Source organism: Poecilia reticulata, linkage group LG11 (genome assembly GCF_000633615.1).
Source record: "Poecilia reticulata strain Guanapo linkage group LG11, Guppy_female_1.0+MT, whole genome shotgun sequence".
NCBI classification, from domain to species: domain Eukaryota; kingdom Metazoa; phylum Chordata; class Actinopteri; order Cyprinodontiformes; family Poeciliidae; genus Poecilia; species Poecilia reticulata.
In genome coordinates this window covers 16,452,331-16,478,324 of record NC_024341.1, presented here as the reverse complement: position 1 = coordinate 16,478,324, position 25,994 = coordinate 16,452,331, and the positions used below count along the sequence as shown (strand labels likewise).

Genomic DNA, 25,994 nt, shown 5'->3' with positions numbered 1-25,994 from the left:
TGTAGATGAGTGATTTTTAGGTGAGTACATAATTTTCTTTTGTCACTTCCTGACTTGTAAAGATCAGGACACATCTGCTCTACTAGATATGGCATTCATGTCAGCCAAATTAATTGAAAGTCAGACTTTCAATTAAAAAAGTTTTATTCCTTTATCTGGGTGTATTCCAGTGATCACAGCAGGAAAATTGTTCCATTTTCAATAAATCTAATCAAATTAAGCGTTGTATTTTTCTAAAAAAAAAAGATTTAGAATTAGATTACTCTTCCTGTCCCCATTTTGCTAGTTGCTAATGTGTCTCAATAAATTTGGTTTGCTACTTTTTTTTATTTTTAATTTGGCTCTAGTGGCCTTTATTTGAAGGTAGTTTGACAGGAGGGAGGGTAATCAGGGAGGGGGAGGGCATGCAGCGAGTGTCATCAGGCCGGGAATCGAGCCTGCGACCACCTGCATGAGGACTAGGGCCTCAATACGTGGGTTGTGCTTTGCCCCTGCGCCACCACAGCACCCCTGGTTTGCTACTTTTATGTTACTGCAGGTCATAGTTTTTAGACGGTCTCAGATACTTTGGCATTTATTGCAGACTGCCAAACTGAACTAACGTTTATTTCTTTTGACTTCTCAAGCTCATTTTTCACACCTGTTGGTAAGCGTAAAATAAAAATAATGTGAGTGACATGAATGTGATGTCATCCTGCTTGTTTTTATAATTGGTGCCATACAAACAAAAAAAAAACCATGTAGAGTTTTCTTATTCTTTCAGGTGAAGCTGTTTGCTTTCTTTTCTAGTGTTTTTCACAAAGTTTCTTTTCATTTTAAATAGTGATTCAGCTTGGAAAATGTAATCTGGTAATTTCCATCTGATTTACTGTTTTTTTTTTGGAAACAACCACTGTGAATCAAGAAATCCACTTGTCGTTTGTCTCATTTACTAAGATCTTTGCAGCAGATTAGTGCGTAACCGACTGCAGCTTGCCTAACATCAGCTTTCGGTTTACCTCCATCAGAGTTTTCCGCTGGGCATTTTTGATGTGGCCAGTCGCCTGAACACAGGTGATTTCACTCCCCTTTTGCCCCTGCCTATTTCATTATTTGGCATCTGCTGCTATTGCATATCTTCACCCAACATCACATGCTTGGCGGTAGCAGTATTAGTCAACGTTTATCTCCAGACGGTTCGGCTTTGTTGATAGATTCCAATCAGTTATTCTAAGAGTCGGATGATTTTTTATCTGCAGCTGCTGACTTCAAATCTATCTCATTTACAGTTTGGTTTTGAACAAATAGACTTGCTGATGGTTTATTTCTGAACTGAAGGTTAACTACCTCCTCTGCACATGCTCAGATTTCTTATCAGACAATTCTCTGCTTCACTTTTTCCTTTGTGTTCTCAAATGTTCTGAATCTTTGCATTCAAATTTCTGGCTTCTTCTTTTTTTTTCTTTTTTTTTTTTTGACTGTCGTATGCCCTTGACTGTCCTGTAATCACTGCCAGGAAAAGGAGTTTACTTGCTCCAAGATTGCATTTAACTTTAATGTTGAGTGTGTAAATAGTTGCTGACATTTGTTTGCTATTGTGCTCTTTCTCAGTCACGAACACGTTTTCTCCAATTTTCCAGCAATCACGCATTTTATTCTGGGCAGGCCTTACAACTGTGATGCATTGTTGGTGGCTAATACAATTTTTATGGATTTTTTAATGTTTTTTATTTTATAGCTTTTGTTTGCTATGTGTGAGATGGCCTTCCGCACGCACGCACGCACGCACGCACGCACGCACGCACGCATAGACACACCCGGTGTATTCACTTACAAATAATAATAATAAAGATTAGGAATGAGAGTGTAATAAAAATAATTACCTTCACAAAGATTTTAAACAAAAACTATATGAAACAATTGCTTTGATGTACAATAGAAAAACCAATTATTTTTTTCAGTTGCGAATATGAATTAGCTTTTTGATCATACATTTTTCAACAGATTAACCTTCTAGCTGTTCAATTGGCAAAACTAACATTTATTTTTACAGTTATGATAATGTTATTTGAAATATCTGTTTTTCGTTAAATTAGTAGGCAAAACAACCTAAGAAAACAACTTCTAAAATGAGCAATAGTGCTTTTTCCATGTTCCATGGTACGCAATGATACTTTGCTGCTCTTATCTTTAACGGCCAACACAAGAACAACAAACTGATATCACCCAGTTAATTAGAGGCTCTCTGGTCAGGTAACTAGCCTGCAGTCTGCTGCTTATCTGTCATGCTGCTCCGAGGTTGGCAGCTGTAGTTTTAAAACAATTGCCTCAGTAATAGTGAAAGGGGGGGTGAAAACTTTTTGTTTCCATGTCATGACTGCCTGCGTTTTTCACAACCAGAAATATTTCTAAACAGTCGTCTTTGTTGTAAGGCAGGTCAAAGGCTAAGAGCTTTCTTTCAATCTGCCTAGCAACTAGCGCGGGAGGGGCAGCACTGAGTCATTTTTATGATCCGTTTGCAGAAAACTCTGGTCACTCTGGCACTTTCTCTGACATCATATAAAAAACACTTTAAATCACAGGAAGAGTAAGGGAGGCGGGGGGGAGGGGTTGACTTTTTCAAAATGTAGGTGCACTTTAATACTGACCCATTCCCAGTAGTCTTTGCCAATTCACTTACTGGGTCTGAACCTGGAAACTTTCCGCTTTATCAGCTTGATCTTTGACTTTCAGTTTGGTGATTTCAAAAGCTGCGCCATTACAAGACCACTGATGGTCAGCTGGCTGAAATAAGGTTTCTACTTTTCGGCTTACTAGAAAAAAAAATTCACCTGTTTGAAATGTTTCCTCAAAGAAATAAAGCAATGGTTTTAAAATCAGTAATGCTGTTGGTATTTTGTTTAAAACTATAATGCATACACCATGAAATTATGGTATTTGTACTCAGAATATACTGTAAAGTTCTTATTTGGGCCTATGCCTAATACATCCAATGACAATGTAACACAGTTGTAGTTGCTTTTAAATTTAAACCTCATAGAAACAAATGTCATGTTATGCACTATTGTGTTTTTAATCTGTGCATGAAAAAGATTATAGTTAGTTATAACAGGCCCTCTGACACCTCATCTCCTACCACTAAGGTCTTTGTGGCTTATGAAGAAGAAATTTTGCACTTCTTTATCAGTTTGATTTAATTTGCACACAAATTTGCTTGTGCAGCAAGCTGGAGAAAAATATTTGAGTTCCAGTGAGAGACAGAACTATGCAAGTTTTTACCCCCAGAAGTTAGCTTTCAATTGTATTTTAGTTTTTCTATTCTTGAAAAAAAAAAATGAAACTAGACAAAATCTGAATCTGTAGGTCAAAGATTGTCGTCAAACAACAGTAGATGATCAGTTGTCGTTGAATTGTTGGAATGTGTTCAGTTCAAGAATCTTCTGCATGCTGTTGCATTGTTAAGAGTACAGAAGCAATTTTATCATGACCGCATTTCTTTTACAAAGGGTCTCATTTTTTTTGGAGCTTTTTAAAACTTTAGCCTACACACACATGGTCACCCACACACGCACACACACACACACACACACACACACACACACACACATAGCTGCAGCCCTATTAGTATTGTAGTCTGGGATCAGGCTGAAACATCTGGTGGCTGAGTAACTTTTCAAAGTAGTCTTTGTCCTCAGTCTGAGCACGCATCTGTCTGTCAAAGTGTGGTTTCCTCTGTGTGTGTGTGTGTGTGTGTGTGCGTGTGTGTGTGTGTGTGCGTGCGTGCGTGCGCGCTTTTATTGTGCCCCACCAAATTAATACTTTGATTCAAGCTATTTTCTTTTATTCCTTTAAGAAACTAACCACTGTTGTCTCTGCTTTTTAATGTATTTTTGTGTCTGCTTCTGTCTGCATGCATTGCAAAAAAAAAAAAAAAGAAAAGTTCACAAATAGCCAGTCTGGATTGTTGTTTATGCTATCCATTTCATGTAGCCTTTGCTGGCTGCTCTATAACCTGGAGGAATAAAAAGAAGAAAGCGCAGGGAGATATGACACCTTTTTTAAGTTGGCTGTGCTCTTGCCTGACATTATTACCCAAATCTGAAGGAGTCAGCGAGACAGCTTTACCCAAGTGCAAAAGCACAGCGGACTCTTTCACCTGTGCTCTGCAGGATGACGCTGGGATGGCTTAGTTTTTTTCCTTTTTGATACTGCAAAATAATTCTGCAGGAGCAGCTTTGGGCTTAAGGGGCTGCCGCCCTGAAGACGGTTTGAGCTGATGCCCTTAGGACTTCACTTCAAACCACACAAACTTTAAAAGGGCCTGGACTCGTCTTCTGTTAGAGCAGTATAGAGTTCTTTGTGCGTTAAGCTGCCATCATTGGACTACCACTGTGGGTATTAGTGCTGTGCTGTTTAAATGATGAAAAGGTTTTTTAACTATAGTTGGCTAAAGTCACAGGAAGTTATTTGTTGTTGCTTATGCTTTGACACTAAACTAAAACAGATTTGTGCTAGCTTATCATTTGTAAATCCTCAGTGAAAATGTCTTTTTTTAATTTAAAAATTTTAATGGTGTTGTCTTCATCTTTCTGAGGCTTCATGCTTGAAAACTTAATGTTTACAGCTTTATTTTTTAATGCTGCTCAAGCAGAACAAAACATCGGGTCAGAGAAAATAAAATGAATGTCGGGAATTGTGCTTGCATTGATAAATCTTGATTGAAATAACATTAAGGAGTTTTAAAGTTCATTTATTTTCGAATTAAATCTTCAGAGAACCAGGAAACGATTATGGTGCCATAAATGTGATACATACACAACCACATTTCTGGCAAATGGATAATAATTTTAATCTACTCAGCCTCAAGACTTTTGAATAGACTTACTTTTTTTTTCTCAAAAATAGTTGGTGAGACCTTTTTTGGTCTCATTTTTATTTTTCTCAAGATTCTGTATTTTGTTTCAAAGCCACCACTGTCTTGGCTTGCCAATATCAATTTGAGCAACTTTTGATTTCTAAGGAGTGTTGCTTCATTACAGCATACATCATAACTATTTATTGGATTTTGTTTGTGAAATAATTTTTCAAAATAACTGCTTTGCAATTTGTAATATTTCTGAGGATCTCAGATATGCTGTTCAATTGTTTTGATTGATTACATGTAAGCATCAGATTCTGTTTGTATTCGCTGTAGAGTAAGTAGACCCTTTAATAACTTCTAAAGCTTCCACAACAATAAGTCCCGTCAGTGAGACCTTTTAGTACTTCAATATGGGAGATTTACTTGTATGAAAAATGATAGGATTTTCAACTTTTGACCAGTTAATTGTAGCCAGTCTAGGAAAAAAAAAAAAGAAAATCAGAAACGTATAAAATAGATTTTCCTTCGTTGAAAAACTACTAGTCTTGAAAAGTCTTGGATATCAACGGAAGCAGCATTAGTGTTTTCACGGACCAGAGAATATAAAAAAGAGAAAACAAAGAAATGAGCTTGAGAAGATAAAAATCTGGTTTTCTAAAGAATAAATTGCTTGAACAACCAGAGTTGCTGTTGAACATATGGCAACTGTGCTTACGAGTAGCACCAGTTAGTTTTGGTTCAGCCAAAACCAACTGGTGCTAGTTTTTGCAACTCAAAAAGTTGAGTTGCCAACTTTTTGCACAGGCAGACCGTAGATGTTGAGAACCACCAAATAAAATGCTGTCAGTGTCGTGAGAATCTTTGACATTATTCTTTCTTTTTGTAGGTTTGATTTGACAATAAAACAATAAAAATACCTTCCCATGGAAAAAAAAACAATGAAAAAAGTCTGCTTTAGTGATCTAAATTATGGATGCGTTACTCAGGTTAGAATAAAGTTCAACCCTGTGATTTTTACAACATAAAATCTTTAGAACACATTATTCTTTTTAAGAAGACCTTCACTTTATGCTCTTAGTTTTGTTTTCAAAAAGCTTGAGGATGCTAAAAATATAATTACAAACTTTTAAAAACTTTTTTAATGTAGACATTAAAAATGGTCTTAAAATCTGGATACTTTGACTGGAACTGGAATAACTCTGTTGATGACATTTCTATCTGTAAATTACATTTTTTTTTAATTAATCCAAAACAAGGAAGCTACTTTATTTTTTTTTAAAGACACACCAGTCTGATGGCCAGAGACAATAGCAAATTTTGTTGCTTGGCTCCGATCAGTAATTCACCGATCAAATACTGCAACAATTATTATATGCATCAGAGGTAATATCTTCCACTACTTTTTATTTTTGTAATAGTAGTGGCAATATGCTCAAACTGTTTAGATTTGTGACTATTAAATAGTCTTGTAAAAGTCTGAATGTTACAGCATTGTTCAACCTTTAACTATAAAGATGTACTCCTGCCTTATTTATCTACAATTCTCTTTAAAAACTTCCCCAAGTAATTTTATGGAGCTGATTCATCAGAATTCATTCAAGGAACATCTGAGAGACTTTTAAAGATCAGTAAAATGTGTTGGCATCAGCATGTTTCCTCTTGTGAGATATGAAAGATTTTGATGGTCAGCATGTTTTTTTTTAAGAATAACATTTTAAAGAGGAAGTTTTCCTCCATCATAAATAGTACAATTGCTTAACACTCCAGCACTCTCATTCATTGGACCTTATGAGTGATATTCATGTGTTTTTTGAGAAAATGTAATGGTGTTTTTCCCAATAAGTTACTAACCCCACGTTTTAATTGTTTCCCCTATGTGTGTGTGTGGAAAAAAGTGGATACAGGGATAGATGAATGATGGGGGAAGAGAGGTGGTTCTTTTTTTTTTTTTTTAAATGGAAATTGAAGGGGGACACACATCTGGGGGTCTTTCAGACCTTTGTGGCAAGAGACGAAGAGGTGGGTGTCAGAGGCCCACAGTCAGAAGTGTGTGTGGGTTGGTTGGGAGGGTATTGGTGGGGGAAGAATGGACAGATAGACAGAAGAGGAAAGGATATCTTTTCATCTCTTGGAAGGTAGGAAGGCGGAGATAAGAAAAAAAAAAGCCTCCAGAGGGATTCTGGGTCAGCGTACGGCTGCGAGGAATGGAGGGACCGATTGAGTGCGGAAAAAGAAAATGGTACGAAAGCGCATTAAGTGAAACAAGAAGCTGGAATGGACATGAGGATGGATTACATGTGAAGGAAAATCAGAGTGGAAATAGGGTGAGAAAATAATGGCTGGAGCGATGGATGCGCAACAGAAGGATACACCTATTTGCATAAAGAGGAGGAGGAGGAGGGAAAGTGGGGCGAGAAAAAGGAGCAAAAGATCACTTGCTATGGTTGAAAACTTTACGGCTGACAGTTAAATTTACCTCAGCTCAATGTGTGTGTGTTTGTGTGTGTGTGTGTGTGTGTGTGTGTGTGTGTGGGAGTGTGTGTTGCACTGGGTGAGAAAGCCCAGTGGGGGGCATGGCATTTGTTCAACAACATGGCTTTTGCGCTTTTTTATTGCTTTACACACACGTTGTCTTCTTCCCTTTATTTAGAGGCTGATTTAATCTAATATGAAGAGTATTCTCTCTTATTTTAGATTTGGTTAAGCAAAGTGAATTAACTTTTATTTGACTATGTTCACCGTTTTCTAGAAAGTCATGAAACATTTTGAGTTTGTAGAGGTTCAGGAACATGTACATTGCATAAATTGATAAAAGCATTATTTGTTTTGTTTTTAAGGACATCTGCAGGAGTAATTTTTCTTGAAGTGAAATTATTGAAATTATTTCACCAGGAAGCTGCTTTGTTAGGAATGTTGAAATCAAAATGTTCTTGAACTTTTTTTAAAAATTGAATTACACTACAGTTGTATGACAGTATATAAAGCAATAACAATTCATCAATTGATTCAAGTACCTCAATTATTAAAATTCCTCGAGGCAAATTATCTGCCTTGAGGATCCATTAAATTTAGTTTTACTATTTAGCACACTGTGTTCCCACCAGATAATTATTTGTGTTGCGCAACGCTCTCACTTCCGCTAGAGTTGACAACTGCTACGCGCTATTGGCATAACGTAGGGTGACCAAACGTCCTCTTTTCCCTGAACATGTCCACTTTCCATGTTCTGTCTGAGGCATCCAAGGAGATTTCACTGATTGATAAAAGTTTCCAGGGTTTTATCATTTTTTAAGGGATCAAAATGGATCATTAAATTGATGTGCAATGAATGGAAAGCAAGAGCCTCTCTCCCAGAGCGCCTGCCTAGAGGGTGTTTTTGAATGAATAGCGGCAAAGTGCGTGGCGGGTGTATGTACACAGGTGAAGCGGAGACACAGAAATGGACCACAGCGGGCATTGCTACACCTGCGCTACACATGTTTAGCGCAGGTGTAGCTTCATGAACGAAACGTAAAATAAATTTTCTAGCACCCCGGTCACAACAAATGGGTGGCGAATACACTGTGGTGTGTACATAGCTGGGATATGCGTTTCTGTGTTATGAAAAAGGTGACAAAGATTTCTTCTCTTACATGGACGCACACGCTATAAATGGCTATGCAAAGTGAGACCTTGTCTACTAAACTGACTGCAGAATACGAATAAAAACTGGAGTATTCTTTTATTTAAAAATATCTCTGCTTTTTATTTTTATTATTACATCGAATATCATTCCAGGCTTTGTATATATATTTTTTTGTCCAGGTTGACTTAAAACATTATTGTTACATATTGATTTCTAAAAGAAGCGTAATTGCTAAGGATGAACAGATATGGAAATGTCTAAATATGTAAATATCTACTACTGGTATTACCAATATTTTATCCTTTTTATTTTTTTTCTTCATTTGATTACTCAATTAGTCATCAGAAAAATCAGTAGATTACTTCATTACTAAAATAATCATTTACAACAGCAGTATGGAACAACAATTTCCCTTAAAAATACATACAGCAGGAGTTCTATAGAATCTAAACATTATCTTGAAAATTACCGAGGCGGCACCAGTGGTACATTTTATGGCTGGCATGAAATGTAGAGTAAGTTAGATGACCTTAAACCATTGATTAATAAAGTGATAGTATAAGCTTCTGCAATTGTATGCAAACTCACTAGAGATAATCTTGTAGATTATCTTCAGTTTAGCACTGTGATGTACTCCATGTAACAGTCACTAACGGCTCACAATCTTCTTGATGTTCACCACTGTGTTTACAAGTGTTCAGAAAAATCAGCTGGTTACCAGATTGGGCCGATTTTTACTTGATCAATACTGACTGAAGACAGGCTCTTTAGAAGCTTAAAATCCTGCACCAAGTTATTCTCACAGCAACACTCTTCAGTATGGATGCTGCTACAGAGAGAAGGCAACTCAAAGTTGACTATTTTTAGTGTCAGGTGCATCAAATTAACTTAGAAGAAGCACAGAAGTGTAAGAAGCCATTTAAAACTAAACTGCTTTCTGTGAAATGGCAAGACAGATTTGCTGTATATTCATGGTACGAAGGAACAAGAGTGAGCAAGACTTTTTGCAGGCAGCTGAAAGGCTAAAGGGCACAAAGGAACAAAGTTGCTCTGTTTTGTCCTTGCAAGCTTTCAGCCTCTGGTTTGGAAATCAAAAAGTTCTTCATCCTCTTAGAATTACATACAAACTGCAGTTTTAGTAATATTAGTCACTCTTACTCCTAAACTAAAATGAATTGTTAACTCCTGTTGCTATTTATGTTTTGTCTATGGGTTTCCTATCTTACATAGAACAGTATAAATAATGCTAGAAATGGGTATTTGAAATTATGGTAAATGTAATGCAAAAAAATAATACCAACACAATTATTGTAATCAGTTTAGCTCTGATAGAATTGTGATATAATTTGGACGTTGTCACTGATTTACTAACAGAAGCAACTCAATTTATTAATGATCGTGAACTGATTTATGAACGGTGAGAAACTGTCTATAAAAGGCCGTGCATACTTTTATTAAAGATATATACGTGAAAGGAGAATGGTATCAGTGATTCCCCCTGCTTTCAGGCTATGAAATGCTGCATTAAAACTTAAGGTGAGTCACCCTGAAAATATGATCATATTTGGCTTGAAATTTTGATTCAAATCCAGTTTTTGTACAAAGTCCGACAACTTTCTCCATGCTGATTCCCGATAGTGCTTCCCTTGGCCGGCGTGCAGATAGACCGGCTTTGGAAAGCAGCATAATGTCAACATTGTGGGTTTGAAATGTTCCGTTGTGTGTGTGTGTGTGTGTGTGCACGCGGGCGTGTTTGCAGGTGTGTATGTGCATCTGAAGTTTATCCAGACTATTTTCCCGTAGGGCCTTGCTCTTGCAGGAAACGTCTTTGGTATAAGGAGTGGAACTTGTGTGTTGGTCAGTAAGTGTAGAGCCTGTTTTGGTGTATAAATCTGTTTGGATGTGTGAATGTCCACTTGTGTGCAAGTGTGTGTGTGTGCTCGTCTTTGACTGACGTAATGTTTGAGCTTACCCAGACATTGACAAACCACACCGTGACAAATAACACACACACACACACGTACAGTGTTGTGTGTGCACGTGTCCTGAAAATCATCAGTGATTTCTGGCAGCCGGTTTGATGTGTGTCTCAGTTTGTTTTCCGTTTCTTTTGGGGAGGAAAAGACAAGCAAAGCAAGAGTCAACAATCAACATGTTGATTTATGCAGCTACTAGTTCTTTCCATTACGCCTACCACCACCACGGAAGCAGAGTTTGTTCTCCATTATTTTTGATGTATGAGAGCCTTAGCTGTGTAGCGCAAGGTCAGAATCAACAGTCAAGAGTTGATTTATGCAGCTCTTGGTTCCCTACTACTATCGTACATCAGGGCAGGATATTAACACTGTTCACAAGGCAAAAGTGGCTACTCTCTTGACTGTGGTTGGTGAGTTTTGTCCCCTCTACCAGCCACAGCAACTGTTGATTATTGTCTTCCAGTGACTTCTGAAGTGTAGCAGCAACTTTTGGCAGGCAACGTCAAGACCTCCCATTTGTAGGTCACAAACTGTAAATCTTCGATTAATGCTCGTGTGTGTGTGTGCGTGTGCAACTTGTTTCAGTGAATACATTCTCAAAGAATTTCATTTCTCATTTTAGCGATTGTGACAGCAAGTTTAATTCTGTTCCCTGCTGCACAAATATTTTCTGGCAGCAAATATTTAGCAGTAAATGAGGAACTAACGTTTTCAAATTATTTTTCTTCATGGAAAAAAAAGTTGTTCAAGATGAAGTCGTATTTGTCTTTCAAATTCAAATTCTCATGTAAATCAGACTTGATTATGGGGCTTCACAGGGATTAGTCTTGCACCTGTATGTTTGTCACAATACTTTTTTATGCTTCTAAAAGGCAACATTTACAACAGAATACATTCTGCTGATGTTACTTGTACACAATAGCACTGAATTTGAATCAACTCAAATGGACTGATTTGTATTACCAAGGAACATACAGTGCTATGAAAAGGTGATTACCCCAAAGCCCTGGAGATTATCAAGATTTTTTTTGGGGGGGGAAAATTTGAAATTGTTCTTTGTTCGTTTTGGTCAGTAACATTGAAACCCGACTGTGCCAAATATCTAATTAATAAAATATATTTAAATTCTTGATTAAAATACACGTTGAATGTTTTTCGTTGTCTCTTATCTTGGCACCTCTCTGCGCTTGTGAAATAATTCTGCCCAGATGAGTCTCCAAAATATCTCGGCTATATGTGTTCTCACAAGTATTTGAAAGAAAGCATTCCTGAGAATAATCCCCGTAGTCACAGCCCACAGGAAAAAGAAAATCATGTAAAGCACATCGAGACACTCCAAAGACACACATTATGGGAAAAAGTCAGTGTCTCCGTAACACGCACGTGTCTCACTGTCAGAACACCACTTAAAAGCTCTGGGTGTTGCTTGCAGCAGTGAATAGAGACCACTCCCTCAGCTTTCACTTAAGCAGCTGAAAGATCTGGTTGATCAAGGTCGCTGAAAGACGCATACAGAAGAGCAAAGCAGCCCCGACACAATGCTTTCTTTCCTCACAACAAACATGATAAAGGAGTTTCTGTTTTGATCCATTGTTTATCTCTGCAAGTGGATTTTTACCAGGTGGAGCTCCTTATCAGCAAACCAGTTTGCACAGTGTGAAGTTTAAAGAATTATGCTGAAAAACATTTCTTCAAATTCTGGTTATGCTTCTTAGTTTTTATAGTAGTATTTTCTGCTGACATGCCTGTTTTTTTACTCATAAGGAGCTATGCAGTCTATTTTGAGTTTATGTTAAAATAAAACTAATAATTTTACCAATATTGCTTTTGCATGACAGAAACCTCCATAATTCTCTCGCATTAATCTGATCAAAGCAGCTGATATCCCTCACGCTTGAGCGGCCGGGTAACCTGATCGGTGTTTTGATGTACTTTGATTTCACAGCTGAAACAAACCTACTAGGAATTGGAATTACTCTGCTCATTTTGTAAGAAAGTGAGTGGTAAATGGTTTTGACGTGGACATCAGCAGTTAATGTCGACTGCTCTTCAAATACACTCAGCGGGGTCCATTTTTCTGACATGTCATCCTCTGGGAACCATTAGTATTTTCTATCGGAGGTAAAACTATATTCCTTCATAGTTTTCCTCTTCCATCAATCTCTCTGGCAGGAAATTGCTTCAATTGAGTTTTCACTTGTATATTCAGATTGGCATTGGACGTGGCAAGGTAGATGCAGATCAGAAGTTTGGTTAGTTTGATAAATATGAATGTACTTTTTGATGAGCAGACATTGGGACAGATTTTCATAGCTTTCCTTTTTAAGACTTGTACTAAGGCTTGTGTATGCCTTTAAGATTTATATTTTTGTTAGCATTTAATATGCAATTTACGAAATGTATTGAAGTTTTTCATTGTATTTACAAGGCGTTTCTAGCTCCTGCGAAATAGGCACAGGCCATTTTTAGATTGTCATGATATGAGATCCTTTTGTTGAGTTTGAACAGTTTCACAGTATTTAGTACTTATAACTATATTAAAGGTATGTGGTGATCACTTTTATTTAAAACAATAAAAAATTAACCATCATGGTTATTGCTGCTATTCTGACTTGTACAAAAATATTAGATATCCACTAAATTTAGTAGTAGTTTTTAAGTAAACATGTTTATAGTGCAGATATACATTTTTGACATGTGGATTATAACAATCTGCTGATTAATTAGCTGGGCTACCTGCTCCAGTAGTCAAATGGCAGTTGGCTATCTAAAAGATTTTCAAAACATGCAAATGTGCTTTTCTTACAAGCTTGGGGAGCATAGTAGCCACCTATCAGCCACCTCGCCTGCAGTGCTCAGCAACAACAAGAAAATTATTGATTTACTCTGTGATTCGTGCAGCCAGAGAAAACTCGAATCGCTCTAAAATTTGTCTGGTAAATTGTTTCAAGTGTTTTTAATGAGATATATTATGATCTAACCATTATGTTGTTTTTGTTTTTTAAAATCATTTTAACCTACTCACTTGGCATCTGAATTTTTTCCTGAGTTCGCAAAGCTTTCTGAATTTCTCTTGAAGAACTATAAATAAAATCCTTCAAAGATATTTTGGTCTGAGCTTTCCTGACATGATCGGCCCTTGACTAATTAATTATATTAAAAGCAGAGGCAACATTTTACTGTGTGTGGAGGAATGACTACTGTAAAACAGGGTTTTGATATTAAATTTAAACAAATTTGCTGACATAATTTCATATCAAAAGTGAGTATTTTAGCATTAGTAATTGCAAACAGCCAGTGTTTGTGTGACCGTAGGCCCTTATGTCTGTTTCCTTTTTCCTTAAGAAACAACCTCAGTGAAAAGTATGGTAGTTTGATCTGTCATTACTTTGGTAGGGTGTATTCATTGACCTGAAAATATAGGAATTTTGGGTTTCAGGTTGCCTGGTGACTGGTCAGTTTGTTACAACTTTAAATTGTTTTGTTTAACAGTTGATTTCTCTGTGCATCACTGTCTGAAATAGTTTCTCCTCCAGGCAAATTATTGTAACTGATGAAATGAAGAACACTAGTTGGAAAAACAGGTGCTAGTGTTACACCTGTTTGCTGGCAAATCCACGTGTACATGGAATGTTTTTAATCTTTAGCAATACTTCTTGATCCCTCAGATCTCATTAAGGAAGTTGCTTTTTAAATACATGTGAGCTATGAACACATGTATGGTACATCTGCTACTTTTTCCCAGCTGCCAGAGCTGATCTGAGCTCTTTCCTTACAAATAAACTTGATAAATAGAAAGAAAAGAAAAAATAAAAGCAAATCCAAACAAGGAAATTACTAAAGTAATCCGTTTCAGATGGAATAGTTGAGTATGAAACAATGTGCCCTCTGTGCTTTAATTGGTGGAACATGGAGCTTAAACTTTGTCTACATAACATCTAAAAACTCAGCAAGACACATCAAAAAGCCCTTTCAGAAACGATCATTTTCCCAAGTACAGAGCGGAGGGGGGATCGGAAAGACGAGGAAAAAAACAAGCATAATTAGTTTGACCACCATGTCATTTGAAATGGCATTAGCAATAACAAATCAGAAAACAATAAAAGATGAGAACAAAGATAAATTAAACGTATTACGTTTCATGGTTAAAGCGACTGAGAACGAATCTAAGCCATGTGTGTATCGTTCTCAGTTCTCATATATGTACATATGTGTATTTCACGGGCAGCGAGGTAGCTCAGCATGTGTGGGTATGTGCTTATATACACATCTGTGCGTGTGTGTGTGTGTGCTGTGAGCTAGCCGAGACTTGCTGAGTGGGTGTTTGTGTGTAATCATCTACGTCAGGCCGTCATGAATGGTGTGTTTGAGACAGAGCGGAGTGTGGAGTTCCTTGGGCTGGACCAAATTGGAAACAGAAAAACAAACATTCCCCAGGAACCCCTGCTCTCCACCTACCCCCGCCTGCCTCCGTCTGCTGCCTAGTGGCGCAGTCCAACCTGTCTGGAACAATGTAATGTTCTATAGTCAGACCGGACCACACACGTCCTTCAAGGTGGGGGGGGTCGGAGGTGGTGATGGTGGGTGGTGGTCGGAGGGGGGGGGGGTCTTAGCCGCAGTGACAGTTGGGAAAGCAGACAGAAGAAGCATTTGAAAATGACAGGGAGCTCCGCTGATGGATTGATACGACAGACGGCTCGAGTGGAAAACTGAGACAGGGAAGTAGGAGTTACACTGGGAGGGAGGTTAAAGTAGCTGGGGATGAAAAGAAAAAAAAACAAAACGGCGAGATAAGTCTTTGTGGAGAAAATAAAGAAAACACACAATGTGGAATAAAGCACAGTGAGGCAGCGAATGACAGTGATTAAATCAAATGACTAAGCAGGAGCTCGATTGAGTCAGAACTCCGCAAGGAAAAATATTTAGTTACGCTCCCTCCTTCCAATAAAGAAAACCTTTCTCTCTCCTCTCTTTTCCTGTTGTTCTACTAATCAGTAAGTAGCTGGCCTGTTTTCTTCTCTCTCGCTCTCTCTGCTTTCCCTCACAGCCAAAAATAAAAACATTCCTACTTTCTCGCAACTCTAATAGCTAATACTATTATGTGGTCAGACTTGAAACAACAGGAAGCATGTATGTGTGTGGATGTGCGCGTGTGTAGCTTCAGAGTCGGGATATTGCAGCCTGGAGAAATCGGCAGAATGTAATCCTTTGTGGTTATAGTTTTGTATTTATAAGCTGATGTTTGATTTGCTTAAATTGCTGAAAGGTTATCCGAGGACACGGGACATTTACAGAAATTTTTACTTATTCCAAAACCATGGTTTTTTTTTTAACTCCTCTTAAAATATGACTGTTTTTAAGATGGGAGGGTATAAAGATGACTCATAATTCCAGTTATGAGTCATAATGTGCAGATTTCCCTTTTTCACGTGAAAACAGTCAGTGTGTTCATTTTCTATTTGTGGTGCAAACAAAGTTAGAGCTACATGCAGAAGTGGCAAGGAGCAAAGGTAACCCTCGGAGTGGGGATTGCAGGATGAGAACGCTATTCATTCTCATCTCTTTCAGAGCTAGTGTTGCATAATTCATGTATAGTAAGCTTCAAACAATAGACAGGGCTCTTTAATTCTGCATGTGCGTATGTTTAAAAAATATGTCTGACCCACCGGTGATATCCAGTACGCTGCAATGCAAAAAGTAAAACATTTTACAACCATAACTTTCAATGTATTGGACTTTTATTTTCTAGACCAAACCAAAGTAGCACATAATTGTGAAGTGGATGGAAAAGAATATGTAGTCCCTTTACTTGGACGCACTTAAATAAAATCAAGTGCAGATGTTCTGTGAATTGTTAGGGAACATTAGTGAATAAATAGCAACACCAAGAGCAAGGAAAACAACAGAGTGGTCAAGGAGAAAGTTGTGGATAAGTTCAAAGCAGGGTTTTTAAAAAAATTAAAACATCTGGCCTTGAAGGAAGAGTTTGCAAGTAAAAAACGGAAATTGTGAGAAATGACCTGGCCAGGTGATGTTAAAATGCCATAGCAAAAACAATGCAGAGCACCCTAATGCACTATGTCTACTGTGAAAGACGGTGGTGGCAGCACCATGCTTACCTTCAGCAGGATGCTGATATTAGAAGGAAATCATCGAGTCTGCAGCTCTGAGACCTGTTCTTTTAACTTTGGGATCTTAACCATACTGCAAGAGCTACAATGCATTAGCTTAATTCAAAGTACATTCACTGGGAATGTCCTAGTCAAAGTCCTGATGTAAATCCCAAAGAAACATTTTTGGCAAGATTGGTACACACACACTCAGTCTCCATATTTTTACGGTTTTATTTGTGGTGGTAATTGAACGATGCACACCTTTACACACGCCATCTCCAACAGTCCAAAAACAATAAAAAATTGGCTGACGATTGAAGTTGGATGGATGGAAACCAGCAGGCGCCGAAGAGTGAGGTGGGACTGAGAAGAGGAGAGGGAGGGGAGTGGCGCAAACGGAGAGGGTGGGATGATTAGATTATTATAATTTTTTTTTTTTTTTGCGGTTGGGGCAACAAAAGACGGGAGCCGAGAATCGAAGAGTCTGTGTTTTTAATGCTAGAATTACAGAATAAAGGGAATGTAATTGTCAGCGGTCACGGCCACTGGAAATTTGATATGGAAATCCCAGGAAATTACTCATTAATGACCTTCTTGTTCAGACTCATGGAACAATCAATATTGAAATGGAGTTGGTAATACTTGTAGAGAAAGTGAGACGCTGGATCCTGTTGCGACTGAATGCTGCTGCAGGCTGTTTGTTTCGTCCCCCATCAATTTTTCTGCACCACTCTCTATCCTGAATGTTGTGTTTTTTTTTTCCAAAGTGCTTTACCTGATTGTGCATGTAATTAGTGCATTTGCTGGAACATTCCCAGTGTATTTATACAGCTACACTTAAGTAAATTCACATTTTATCATTTAAATAATAAAGATTCTATCTAAACTGAAGTTAGTACATTTCTAGGTCTTAAATGTCAGAATGAAATAAATTAAGGGCCTCAGCCTTAGTTTACACTTGTCAAATTTTCTCTAAAAAGTTTTGTCTTATACTTTTCCAGGTTAAGGCAACAACTGTGACTGAAGACCTAAAAGCAGGACAGCATTTGTCACCCGGACTCGATCTGACCGGGAACAAAACTGTGATGGCGCGCAGCTGAGCAGAAGAGGTGCTGCAGCTCTGGACCAAACCTAGCCGATGCTTGTCCCAGTGAAGGACCTTTTTAAACACACGGCAAAGAAGCTGAGCCATTTTTACTCTGACAGTTGTGGACCTCTGAGGACTCGCAGGGGCCAGAAGAGATGGAGTGATACCAGTTTGGGTCCAACTTCTGGTTTCTGCTTTCCATTACTTTGTTTTGGAGTAACAGAGGAACCGTGCAGAAGAGCTGTGCTACCGGACGGACTCGCGTAATCAAGCTGGTTGAACAAAACTGATGCCAAAGCCAGGAGTCAGCCATTATGTTTTGATAACCTGATGACCAGCACAGGTAAGATTTGTTTAATTCAGCTCCGTTAAATTTACTCAAAAGCCGTCCACAGCTAAAACCGAAAGGAGTTATTTTACCAGAAGATACAGAAACACCTACATATTTTATTGACACCCCTGATAAAGATAAAAGGGTAAAAAATTCTAAAACAAAACAATGTTTATTGTAGCTGCAAAACTGAAAAATATATGAAAATACTGTCATCAATTTAAGTATGCTTATTTATTGAAAAAGCATATTCGACATTAAGAAATAATTTTTCCGAAGTTAATAACACACTATTCCTGATTTTTGGGGCATGGAGTCTTAGTTATTTTTGACAGTCTTCAAATTGGGAAAGACTGGAGAACATGTCATTTATTTTGGTCAGATTTATATTAACGTTTCTGAGTCCGGAAGTAGCTGCTGCATCAAACCTTATATGTACAGTTCATTAGATATATTAAGAAAGAAAATATAAGGGAACAGAAATATGTCTACAGAGTTGCAACTTTTTTTGTGTGTGAAAATATTCCACTGCAATAAACGAAATTATTTCAGAACTCTTTGCACATCTCACACTCTGTTGACTCTTTCAGATGTTTTGTTTTGCAATTAAAAAATAATACAGAACTTTTTTTTTTAAATACAAAGTTACTATTTTGTCAAATTCTGTGCATTTATACATGTTATGTATAAAACCAGCTTACATATTATTTCAGTTTAAACTGTTAAAGGGACATATTTCTGTAAACTTTAGTTTTCTATGTCTTATATTTGTATGAAAATATCAGTTTAGACTCAATTAAAATAAACATATTTATTAGCAACAGGGATCTAGAATCTGTTTGTGTTGTGTAAGCATTTTTCCATTGCAATTTTTATTTTTGATTTGTCAAATGCAAGTTGTTTTTTTTTTTAAAGCTTTACAAAAAAAACACAACTATTTAGATAATTTATATTAAAAAAAAAAGAGCTTTATTGATTTGTAAACCTACATTGCTTCCTGCTCAGCAACCTCAGCTGTTTGTTCACATCAGCTACGTTTTTTTTATGCAGAGTAGCAAAGCATGATGACAAACCTGTCATACTCATACCGTTGGGGGAAGTGACTGTGCATTGCCTCTAAATGCTCCCTGTGCTCTGGGTTTCAGTAATAATATTTGCCCATGATGAGGGAAATCTGTTACTGTACGGCTTGAATGAGTAGAGTTCACGTCCATGAATAGTTGAAGAATGTCTCTGACATTAAATGTCAGAATAACTGACTCATAGTCAAACGTTCCCTGCTCCTCCATCATGTCAATGCTGGTGTATTCCAGTTCAGTAAGCCCCATTAGCAGAGCTCATTAGTTCCTCACAGTGAAAATTAGAGGGGATATCTTTATCAGCTGCTTGGCCGACGCTAAATCTCTAAGTAAAGGTTATGAGTGTGAAGTAGACTAAATCTGTTTGATGATACAGATTGCTAGCAACATTTTTTGATGATGAACTATGTCATATTTTATAACATAGTTATGTGATGGTAAGCTTATAAAATAATCATGTAACATTTTGTGTTATTTGGTGACATTTTAAACCCTGTTTATGTTCATTTTGCCGCTTTCAATGCGCTGACACATTTGCACGCTGTTACACTACAGGAAATGCAAATGCATACAGTGGAGAGGTTATTATGTAAGTGTGATCACAAGGCTGCAGTGGTTTGTGAAGAGGAGTACGTAATTATTGCAGCGTCTTCTGCAAATTTCATGTGAAGTTATTCTGATATTTCTAAATACTTAGTAAACCTTTATTTTATGTGAGTTATAAATGGGTGAGTTTGTAGACGTATATATTGTCTTTTCATACCAAATCTAATATATATTTTATACCAACACAACTTTACTTTGTTGGACTTGAAATGACATATTTTAGAAATGGTGTATAGACACTTTGTTAATCTCTTGTTTACTATATAAACATGCATGTGTCAGCAGTAGAAAGGGAAACAACTCCTCATTAATCAGGTTTGGTATGAGAGGCCATCTGCCACAACCCACCTGGGTTTTGAGATGGACGCCATAGTGGTTATTGTGTAACCACTATATTGTGCTATAAAAATACACTAAGATAATATTTACATTTATGAGTGTATTTTTAAGCTTAGTTCCTACCCCTTTGTTTGCAAGTGTAGAAACTGCTCCTATTTACCCTTCTTCAACCCCACAGAAAGCGTTGTGATGCCCCACTGCTTCAGAACCTAAGGCTAAGGGCTGAACATGAGGGGCAAGTGGTGAAATAGGACTCTGCCTTAAAAGAGCCGTTAAACGGTCTACTGGCTCTATCAAAAATGTCTATCAAAATGAAACGCAGTCAGACCAGATGTTTCAGGTGTTTTAGACTAAAAGAAATTATCTCACATTAGCTTTACATTCACAGTTTTGGTTTTCAGTTTTTCTTTGAACATAATTGTTATTGATGCACCACTCAGCCAGGATGCAACAAAATTGCCAACCTTTACTTGACTGCCTCTGACTGGTGATCAATAAGTCAAATGGTTGAAGATCTTTTTTTTTTTTTTCCTGTTTGTTCATTTCCCTTTAATATTTATGCAGACACCTAAGAGAGCTCATGTCTCAAACCAGCGGAGTCCTGCGTTTCTCACACTCTCATCGTTTTCTTTCCCCCCCGACTTGGCAGTTTAAATTAATAACTAGACGATCCAATCGATTGACCAGAGATCGATTAGCAGATCAAAAACCACAAAATCTGAATTCTTTTTCAGTTCCTACACTGCATCAAAACTAAGATCATTTTCTGATGAATTCAGAATCATTACCTTCATCAAAGAATGGGCAGTAAATGTTTTCTCTTTAGTGTTATTGATTTTAGAATATATGAATATAAATGGGGGGGAAAAAAAAGTAACTTGGCCGGTCAGACCTATTGGAAGACCAGAATTTGGCATCGGGCAGAAAAAGACAGCATTTCCACAATTAAATGTTTTATTATGAGTTTTCATGCAGCTTGACCCCTATTTAATTTGTCCTATTGGTGAGGCGTTGCACGACTTTTTAGTTTGCAAAACAATCCGCTAGGTGATCGATTCATGTGAAGATTCGATTATTTATCTTCTGTTTCTTTAAAACTGTCTGAATTAACAGTTTGTAGATCTTTTTCTGAATTAATGTCATGATAAATTATTAGTGTTTAAAGTTTGAGTAAACACGGTGCCTGTTTTGCGCCCCTGAGTGGAAGCATGTGTGCGCCTATGATGGAGTTAGTGCTTGTATGTTTTTCATTATGTGGTACGGTGGCTTTGCTTGGTGATGTTTTTCAGTAGGGCGGATTGCTTTGAGCTGCTTGATGCTTTTAGACGTGGTTTTGATTGTGTGTGTCCAACTATGTCTCTGCATGTGAATATGCATGCCTTTAGATGTGGACTGTATATACAGATGTTCGCTGATGCGCATTTGTTTGTGTGTGTGTGTGTGTGTGTCTTGTGGTATTGAATGCTCTTTGATATGCCTGCTCCTTTAAGACTTGCTTATAACTTCGGAATGTCGAACAGAGATAATTCAGTCATTCCCACAAAGCAGTTTGACAGTCGTACTACACACAAACACATTAGCATGTTCGCTGCTCACAAAGCAGTTTGTGTCTGTGATGTATTTGCCTAGAAATAAGTTCTGCCCTTCTGTGTAAGTTGAGCCACAATTGCTTTTTTTTTTTTCCCTCAGTCTTTCTAATTTTCATACCATCGTTTGTGAAGCACATTCATAACGGAGCCCGGAGTTACGAAAATGTGTCAGCTTGCAAACGTCAACTACCTGTTGACCCATTTGCACAAAATATGTCAGAGGATAGCTCATTGTGTGCTGGGTGATCTCATCTTTTCACAGCTCTGCAGTCGGGGATATCACTTCTAGTTCTCCCACGACCACATATTTTGTCAGCGTGTCACGGTGTGTGAGACAAAGCCGTGACCGTTTATCATTTTGTACGAAAGGCACACACAACACTTTGAATCCGGTCTGTTTTCCAAAATACTGAATGGCAAATAGTTCTAATTAATTACAATTAAAGGTTATTAATTATGCAGGCAAAGATTTATAAAGACGGTGTCACCATTCGTCATTGCAATTAATGACTTCATTTGTTAGTTTGTAGACTCAGTTAAAGGACACAGAATCAATCAGAGATCAGTGGCAGATGGGAGCGAACCACAGTCAGTCTGTTTGTAAGAAACCGATGTGGGATTGGTCGAGGTTAGTGTCTTCACACTGTTTTACCTCATTCTTTCTACCCAGCAGAGAGGCTCTGCTCCATTTTTTGTTCAAAACATTCTTCCAATATAAATCAGTTTGACTTTACTAATTGGTACTGATGCTCCAGACTGAAGGCAAGTCTTCCCCGTAAATATTCACAATACCAAAAATCATATTTTGTCCTACTCTGGTTTCTTCCCACAGTCCAAAACATGACTGCCAGGTTAATTGGCCTCTCCAAATTCTCCCTAGGTGTGAGTGTGTGTGTGCATGGTTGTGTGTCCTGTGTGTCTCTGTGTTCCCTTGGGACAGACTTGCGACATGTCCAGCGTGACTCCGCCTCTCGCCCAGAACATTAGCTGGAGATAGACACCAGCAACCCTCCTGACCCCACTAAGGGACAAGAGTGTAAAGAAAATGGATGGATGGGTATTTTGTCCTTTTCCCACCTCTTTAGTTCTAAAAATGTAAAATTACATTTTTAAATCCAGTTTTATTTTTGTTTCACTAATGTTAATTATTGACTGATTAATTATGCAGTGCTTGTGAAAATGATGAACTTCTGGAAAAAAAAAAAAACAAAACTGCAAAGTAAGCATCACACTAGTAGAGAGTTGAGTCAGTTTTCTGATTATGTTGTTTACTGCTTTGTAAGTGTTGGGGACAACTTCTCAAAACTAATATTGAATTATGTTTATTAGATTACAGACTTTTAAAAGTTGAAGAAAAAGGGCATCTGTCTTTGCTTAATTTTTCTCTATGAAAAAAAAATTGCTCAGATTCAGATGACTTACAGGCAAAACAAGAGTGATGGACTGAGCCTAGTTTTTTATCATTTGCCTCATTTGTGCGATTTTGGAGAGAATATACATTAAAGTTTATGACGCAAATGAGCTTTTATCGTACATAGCACACACGTATGCACACGTACATGTTTGGCTTAGTTTAACGTTCGCTTCTTGAAAATTGCTTGGATGCGATCTTTGTGTCTGTGTTTGCACACATGCAGTCTGCATGTACGCTCTTGTCTGGGTGTGCGCAGATTTGGGTGTGTGCTCTTATTTTTGTTTGGTTTGCCCAAAACTTGTGTTGTAGCCAAGAGAACAAGTGTTAACAAGCTCTGCACAGACTGCATTTATTTAATCCATATGCCGGTGATGTATACAGCTGTGAGCTGCTCCTGGTGTGTCTGGGAGGAAAAATCACTCTGCACTTGCGGTGTTGTGCATGCTAGAAAACTACTGCAAAGTCAGCTTGAATGTGACTGCTTATACTGACCAAAAGCTTCTTCTTCTTTTTTTTTTTTTCTGAAATCTAAATGATTGTACCTGTGCAGATTTATTCTGTATCGCTATAGCCAACCTTTGTCTGTATACATTTATAATACAGGAAAGCCTAAACTGAAGCTGTGGAAGATCTGTCAACAGAATTTGAATTGTACACTATAGGTTTTACAGTTTCTATGTAGTTGATTTGAAGAGACCCAGACTCTGGCAGGACCAGAGTCACTCCAGACAACTGGGACTGTAGCACGACCAGTTACAGCAGCCAGGCAGCTCAGGCAGCAGCAGAACATCCTGCCAAAGCGACAGTAGTTGGGAGCCATAAGATAGTTCCAATTGGTAGTTTGCTCACATTCAGGTGCTAACCAAAGCCAAATGCAACCGAGTCGGTCGCCATGCCACACTGAGCTTATTTGACTGTGTTTGCAGTAGCAAGGCAGTGACAGTAGAAAGAAAGGAAGAAAGAAGGAAGGGAAAACAAAATTCAAAATTGATAAAGAAAAAACTGACTATAAAGGCAAGTCTTTACTCAGTTCTTAGTTGAAATGTGTGCAGTGTTTGTAGAGAGCATACCTAATATTTTCTGTTGATGATATGATTTTTAAAGCTGCTGTCACACTGTTTCTTGTCTTGTGTTTAGGAGTAGATGAGCTTAATATTTTCCCACCATATTTTGTGGTAGTTTTGATGACGAGCTAAAATATCATCAGTTGGTATCAAATGTACTCCCTGGTTTGGGTGGTGTCAAACATTGTGAACCAGAATTTATTGTCATACTAGTCTTTTGTATTTGATAACGACGAAGAGGTGATGATTGCCCTACTTGCAACATGTCATACTATAAAAGCTCATTTGTGTCATAAACTTTAATGTATATGCTCTCCAAAATTGCACAAATGAGGCCAATGATAACACCAATGTGGTTCGCGCCAAGAGTCAAAAAAGTTGTGTGTTTGCTGAAGTTGGCATGCATGTTCCACACATACTGTACTTAGTCCAGTCATCTACAAGTTAAGTGCACTCTGATAGAACAAAGGAATATGCAGAGGTTAGTTTTCTCTTATGCGAATTAGACCAGTGGCTCTCAAACATGTGACAAGCTCCACATGTGTGGATATATGTTTTTCTAAATATTTACAGCATACTGACATTTTTGTCTGTTTTTACTCAGTGTATGTAAACTTCTGCTTTTAACTATATGCTTTTTTTTCTATGACTCTTTATTTTTTTGTAAGGTTTCATAATTTTTAAAGAAGTGGTGAAAAGCATTTTCCGCATCGCACACAAAATAAGAAAATAAAGTAGAAACCACCTTTTACGGGAAACAGAGTTTTATGTATTTGATAAGCCGGAGAATAATATGTGCAGTTTCTTCCGTTTTCATATGAAAGGAAGTTTCCTTTTCAGCAAGATGAGTCAGCTCTCCCACAGCTCTTTCTCATGGCATCATATCTTACAGAAGCCACTTGTTTGGTCTTAACAAATCAATGCTGAGTAAGTCGACCTGAAAAAAATCGGACGTTTCTGTCTCCAGCTGCTTTGACTCCCTCGGATCCGTTTGACTGCAATAACAAACACTGTTGAATTTTAATCCTGACTTCTTTCAGGGCCAATTGTCTGTAATGGAACATGAAACATTCCATATTGTTGAGAATATTGGAAGACACGCTGCGCCATTTTCTGCAAGGGGAGAAAAGCAAATTGAGAGATTGGTGGTAAAATATAATTAACTACTGTCAGGCAGAAATACAACAGTGTCCTTTTCTTTTAAACGGAAAGAAAAGACAGCAATTACTCAACAGTGAAGACACAGAAAGAATGATATACAAACCTGAATATATATTCATGTTTTGATGTGAAGGAGGACTTTAGGAACTCTCCAGACTTTGTAAGTCGGATGCTGTTCGGCAAAACGTATTTTCAATTCAGGGAAAATGAACATTCATCCTTCAGCTGTCTGATTTTCAGGGTTATTCCGTAAGTAGTCAGGATGAGTTTGAGTAAAATAAGTTCAGCTAAACTCAATTCACCATCTCACAAACTATAAATCCATCCATGGTCCAATCCATCTGATTTATTCCCAATCACTATTTTCTGTTGACGACAGCAGGTATCTTCAAACTCCACATTCATTTTCTCTGAAATTTTTGTGTAACTAAGAGGTTCTACAAATTTTTGCTATTTTACAAAATGAATTTGGTCAAAAGTAGCCAGTTGGTGATAGATAACATCTCGATAGCACAGTTCTCCAACGGCAAACAAGTGAGATATAGCTTTCTAAATAGGCAAAAATAACGTTTGATGCAGGATACATCCATGACATGTTTCCCTGCTGTCTAATGAAGCTGACTTATCTCAGCTTCTCTTGGTTATTTTGTTGAAAATCTACGTACTTCTGGACAGAGGAAAATAACTTGACTTTAATGCACATGTGGCCTAGAATGCCTAATGCTTAGGCTTTTCCATGTGTATGTTGATATGTACGTCTGTGTTAATCT

At 37.6% G+C, this 25,994-nt stretch overlaps 1 protein-coding gene across 6 annotated transcripts in view; it reads left to right on the top strand.

The window, feature by feature from the left end:
- Positions 1-25,994, top strand: part of trps1 (trichorhinophalangeal syndrome I) — a 183,355-nt gene that overhangs the window by 64,826 nt on the left and 92,535 nt on the right. For all 6 annotated transcript variants that reach the window (XM_008422123.2, XM_008422121.2, XM_008422120.2 and 3 more), the window contains one exon: positions 17,556-17,984. In XM_008422123.2, the coding sequence (XP_008420345.1) occupies positions 17,972-17,984 (13 nt within the window). In that variant the 5' untranslated portion in view covers positions 17,556-17,971. The remainder of the gene's footprint in view (positions 1-17,555; positions 17,985-25,994) is intronic.